Source organism: Agelaius phoeniceus, chromosome 4, assembly GCF_051311805.1.
Source record: "Agelaius phoeniceus isolate bAgePho1 chromosome 4, bAgePho1.hap1, whole genome shotgun sequence".
NCBI lineage: Eukaryota > Metazoa > Chordata > Aves > Passeriformes > Icteridae > Agelaius > Agelaius phoeniceus.
Window position 1 is genome coordinate 61,315,049 of NC_135268.1, and position 6,000 is coordinate 61,321,048.

General features: G+C 39.2%; 1 protein-coding gene across 1 annotated transcript in view; it reads left to right on the forward strand.

Moving 5' to 3' along the window:
• SLC2A9 (solute carrier family 2 member 9) overlaps positions 1-2,722 on the forward strand; it is a 78,064-nt gene extending 75,342 nt beyond the window's left edge. Inside the window, exon 12 of the mRNA XM_054633228.2 lies at positions 923-2,722. Within this exon, the coding sequence (XP_054489203.2) occupies positions 923-1,180 (258 nt within the window). The 3' untranslated portion in view covers positions 1,181-2,722. The remainder of the gene's footprint in view (positions 1-922) is intronic.
• Positions 2,723-6,000: the final 3,278 nt, after the last annotated feature.

Here is a 6,000-nt window from a genome sequence, read left to right on the forward strand (position 1 = left end):
GAGCCATAATATCAAACCTGTTCCAAGTTCAACAAAGCTCAGATGGCAATATGGTATTTATCAAATGTTTTTTTCACAACTGTACTGCTGAAAGGTATCTGGTAGCTTCTAAATGATCTAATAATCACCAGGCAAGATATAGTTATGTTTCAGTGAACTACAACTCCTACTGGCTGGTTGGAGCCTTTATAATCAATTTATAAATTAACTTCTTTACATCTACTCTCTTTGGTTTTGCAGTGAAGTAAAATCCATAACATTCAAATATGGTCTGTACTTTGCATTCCTTTAACTAACTCTTACACTTTCTAGCATGAAAAGAAATGCATTTTAGGGACTTTTTTTCCTTTTGTGAACTCCCGTAACCATAAGAGTGATAACAAATGTGTGCTATTTGGGGTTTTTCCTCATTTATTTTGCAAATCTCAAAGCCTGTAACTGCTGTGATGAAGATGCCCCTGGCTATGGCAGTTTTTCCATGGGTTTTTAGAGGTGCACAGCACTGCTGAAGCATGCCTCAGTTCCTGTACCTGGGACTGGGAGGCAGTGTGCAGAACCACCCAGTGAAACATCTGCCCCATTTCCAGTAACCCCAGGGCAGTGCCAGGCTCAGCTGAGCACAGTGCAGGATTCCTGCTCTCCCCCAGCTGAGTCTGGTGCCTCCCAGCACTGCCCAGATTGCAGCTCTCTGTGCCTGTGCCAGGAACCTGCTTTGCTGTCGACAGGCCACAGGCAGTGTTGGAAGAACCAAAATTTCATGCATTTTTATGAACGTTTCAGCGCTCCAACTAGCAATGAGTGCCAGTACTTTACTTGGTTAAAAATTGCTCCATACGCCCCATTTTTTTTTTCAAACCATTCCTGCCTTTCCTCTGATTTTTTTCTCTTTTGTAATGACCATCTCCTCTGTTTTCATTCACAGGCTGGTTTACAGACCTACTGCTTCGTAGTGTTTGCTGGTGTCTGCTTTGCAGGAGCAGCCTACCTGTTTTTTGTCCTGCCTGAAACAAAAAATAAGACATTTCATGAGATCAGCCAAGCATTTGCCAAAAGGAACAAAGTAACTTTAGAAATGCAGGAGATGAACCACTACCCAGGGGAGAGGAAACCAAGTGAAGAACAAGAATCAAACTTCACAACTCCAGTGGACAATGGGGAAACCTTAAAAAGGATTGTGTAAACCCATGATGTTCTTTCAGGGGATGGGGGAGAGAGTGCTCTTTTCATTTATAGCAGTGCACAACTTGTATATTTTATCATGAACTGCTTCTCCTTTGAAAATGTTCTAAGTGAGTATGGGTGAACTCATTAGCAGCTGGGGTAACAGTTGAGACAATGAGGAGTGGGAGGAGTGGCAACTGATGAATTAAACGAGATGGAGTTTCCTTGGCACCTGTGAAGCAAGTGGTGAGTGGGATGGGGAATACAGACTTGGAGATGTGAAGTGGCAGTGGGGAGCCAGGGTGTTGAGCAGCAGCTGGCTGAGCACCCTATGTGCTCACAGGGAGGTGGGCATGCTCTCTCCAAGAGGAGGAGGAGGCAGAGACAAGGGGAGAGATCCCAGTGGGGGTCTGCTGAGAAGCAAACCTGGAATGGCACCAGAATGAGTTTCTCCATGTTTCCCAAGATGTCATTCAAGCTCCCCATGAGATCTGACATGACACCTCCCTGACCTCCCATTCCTTTTCTAGCTATTTTGACTTTCAGTTGCATTGTTTGAACATCTCCCACCTTCCCACAAATGGGCAGCTCAGGGTCCTGATGAGTTTCCTTGTCTCACTTGCAAATCCTGATTCACCAGTAATAGAGTTTGTAAAAATCGTGCTCAACAAGAGTTGTCTCTAGTTTCTGGTTTTGCTGGCACTGCATTTCTCTGAATATGTATATTTACATAATTTTAATTTTTAAACTTAAAAGGTTTAATATGAAAGGAAAGCTAAACCTCATGGGGAAGTGAGAGAACTCTGATGGTATGCATAGGGCATAGTATTGAAACAAAAATTCAAACATGAAGTGTTCCAAGGGTTAGGGTTTTTAAATTTTTTTTTGTTTGTTTATTGCTTTTCTTTTCAAATTCCTTTTAAAACGAGTCTTAGGAGCCCAAATTTCCCTGACACCTGGCAACTTAGTTCTTAACACTCAGATGTCTGCATAGGAATTTAGGCCCCTATTTCTTAAACACTAATTTTTATTTGGGCATTAGATTCTGAAGCACCAGGCCTAGCTCTTATTAACAAGTTTCTAAGCTATCTAAAGCTTTGTAAAACTGCTTGATTTCATGAGAGAAAGACTCAGCAGGCTCTCAGTGGTTCAGCCACCAATTAATGGGATTTTTTTCTTAATGAACATCATCTTTACAGTTTTAATTTTGATAACAGTTTTTCTTGATCCCTCTAGGTACCTGGATGTTGATGTAAAAAGAATTTTTAAATTAAATAACAGTAAGTCTTTGAGCTGCTCTCAGTTAGGAGTAAGACACAAGAAGAAAGTGCAGCATGTAGGTAGAGTCAACTGCTTCCACAAGTTATATTTACTAATCTAGAAATTCATGAATTTTGAGCATTTTTGCAATGTATGCATACATTAATATATATGTATATACATTCCAAGTGTAGATACTTATTAATATTCAATGGCTTTATATTAGTGCCTTTAAGGTGAAAGAGGGTAGATAGAGATTGGATATTAGGAAGAAATTCTTTACTGTGAGGCAGCCACAGCTTCTTTGGGCAACGTCTTCCAGTGCCTCATAGTAAAGAATAGAAATTCTTTAAAAGAATTTCTTAAAAATTCTTTAAAGAATTCTTTAAAGAATTTCTATTCTTTACTATGAGGCACTGGAAGAGGTTGCCCAAAGAAGCTGTGGCTGCCCCATCCCTGGAATTGTTCAAGTCCAGATTGGAGGGGGCTTTGAGCAATCTGGTCTAGTGGAAGGTGTCCTTGCCCATGGTGGGGGATTGGAACCCATGGTGGGGGATTGGAACAAGATGATCTTTAGGTGCCTTCCAACCCAGGCTATTCTATGATTCTGTGATTTATATTCATGTATATACACATACAGTGGATAATTATTTTCTGGTATCTGCAGGGGGAGGGGGGGTTGTTTGTATTTCTCCAAGTAATAAGCTCATTTTTGTTTTGTTCTACACTGTAAATTACACTGTAAATTATAATCAGAGATCTTAATGTTCAGCTGTTATGACTTTATGACTAATTTATGCATATAGTTTTATACTGTGATTTATTTGTATATGGCATATTTACCACAGACGTTGTAAGCTGACCTAATAGGACAATTTCATTACTAGATAATTGACAAAAAATTGATGGGTGCTTTTATGCCAGACTTTATGGAGTTTTTTTTCCATCGGGATAGAAGTACAGCAGTAAGAAAATTAAATATATACGAGAAAGAGAACTGAGAATGAAAAATAAAAAATTTATGGGTTTGGTGCTACTATTAAGAAAGAGAGCGAAGTGGGATTATTCCAACAGACAGTCATAAATGGAAGCTAATCAAATACTGTGGAGAAAACTCAACAAAAATATTATTGTAATAACCACTTGTAAAATTATATATACAGCAAATGAAAGTATTACTTTTCAGTGCCTTTAGTTCTCTATTCCAAGGGTTATATGAGGCTTGCAAGGTGAATGGTTATGTAAACACTGAGTGTGAATGCCAGGCCTCCCGAAAATTTTATGAAAAAATTTCTTCCTTTTTTGCCTGCAGGGCAAGACTGGCAAATTCAGACCTTCTCCTTCAGACTGGGAATTACCTTGCTTTGTAGTTAGGGCTACTAACATGGTATGATGAGATCTGCTTTGAGCCAAGTTGGAAGATTGGAAACCAATATTATTAGAATGAGCAGGATTTAGCACTTAGTGCTGTTCATCAGCATACATTAGACACTGTTGAAAATGTTACAATTGGATAACTTCAATTAAATATCATGCTGACCTGATACAGCAGTTGTATCAGAAATCAGGACTTCTGCAACAAGATAAAATCATCTTACATTTGCCTACAGTTGCATTTGGAGCCCAGCTCTGAATGCATAGGTAGAGATGTCTGATAGAATTTCCTATCACAGCTTGGGGGTCTTGTACAGCATTAACAGCAAGGGGTCATGTTTTCATTTCTGCAATCCCATTTCCCCTCTCCTGTCCTGCCTGAGATGGGCACACAATTTCTGTGTGGCTGCAAAGAGCTGCTACAGACTGGGCATGGTGTGGGACAGGGGTTCCACATCTCACCTGATTTTCCTTGCCATCCAGTGTTCAAAGCAATTCCAGGCCAAGCTAGTGCTTTGTTCACTAGCCAGGGAAGTGTCCTCCACCTTGGGCTGTGGAAGTTTCAGATGTGCCAGTACTTCATTAACTTTCTCATCTCTGACCCTAATGAGTCTGCTGTTCTTGAAGTTGTTCTATACAGTTTTTTTCCATTGTTACGCTGCTATAATTTTTCCAGCAATGAGAGGACCACATGGAAAATATCAGCAACTTATAGTTTATTTTTTCTTATTGAATGTATCTAATTGTCTATAGCCTGTGTGTTTGTCAGCAAGTGTTGTGTGGTGCCACATTCCCTTTTCCTGTCTGACACTGGGGTGAGGTACTGTGAGGTGGTGTTTGTATGAGTATCACAAGTCTGTGTGATCAACCATGTCCATGCACAGTGATTGCAAAATAAACCTTTGGAATAAAATTTAAATTATGTGGATTTTGTTCTGGGTAAACCTGAACCTCCCCTATGCACATGTTTCAATTCCCTGGGGTTTTGTATGTCCCAGTACAAGACTGTTCATTCCTGTGTCTGGATGAGCCAAGTCATTGTGAGCTCTGCACTTGGGTCGTTGGGAATTATGGGAAGAAAATGGGCCCTGAAACTGTATATTTTTTAAGCATTATTTATATTTTGATTCTCAAATCAGATTCTATACTTCATTCTTTCATATGTTTATACTGGGCTTCAGAAATAAAAATGCAGACAACGGTGTGAGGAAAATTATTAAAACTGGCTAGTGGTAGTAATAACTGCTTATAAAAATTGTTGAAACTGGTGAGGCTTTTTGAAGAAAGTTGTCATTTGCAATGGATGAATTTGAGTTGCTACAGCTCTACTTCTTGATGAGAAATTCAGTCAAGTGACTATTTCTGCTACAAGGATATGCAAAAACTGAAATCTGAAATATGTATAAAAAGTTGAATTTCATACTTCAGGTTTTGAAGCCAATTTTCACTCCACAAGGATCTGCTTTCTAGTGGGGGAAGATGTGAGTAATAATCCATATGGGATAATTTTCATCTTCAGAGTAAAATTTAAAAAAGTAAAAAAAAAAGTGAAAAAAAAGCCCACTCTAAAATCAACCCTTTGAAATTTGCTTTCTTTCATTTGACTATTTTTATGTGCTTTTCCTTAAAGACATCACCATATAAACTACTGGAGCTCACATCACACAGCAGGAAGAACAAATCCAAGTACAGCATTCTTAGGAAATGCCTGTGGACTTTTCCTTTCAGTCTAACTCTAGTAAACAGAGTTCAGATAAAATCTAAAACCCTGAAACACAGAGGCCCAGACCGAAGCAGGTTGGTTAAGGTAAACATTTGTGCAGTTAAAACATTCAGGTTTGACTCCATACTTAATTCTCTCTTCAAGTGATTTTATTTGAAAGTGAGTTCAGTGGAAAGGTGAATTTCTTGGACTTGGACTCCTAATCAAGTTATCACAGCTCAGTAAGCAATCATGAATAACCTGAGTCACTAGAGCCTCTTCCTTGCAGGCTAAGCTGCATTTTGCCATGACCCAAGACAAACATGGGCAGTGGATAATTCAGCTGGTTTTTGAGATGCTCCTGCTAAAGCTTCACTACAGTTAAACTCTTTTAAACTTGGATTTTGACTTTAAAAAAAAAAGTACACAAGAAAAGTTTTCAGGGGACATTACACAGTGAGTGGTGAAGTCAACAGGAATCTTCTCCAGTGGTTTCAACTCCA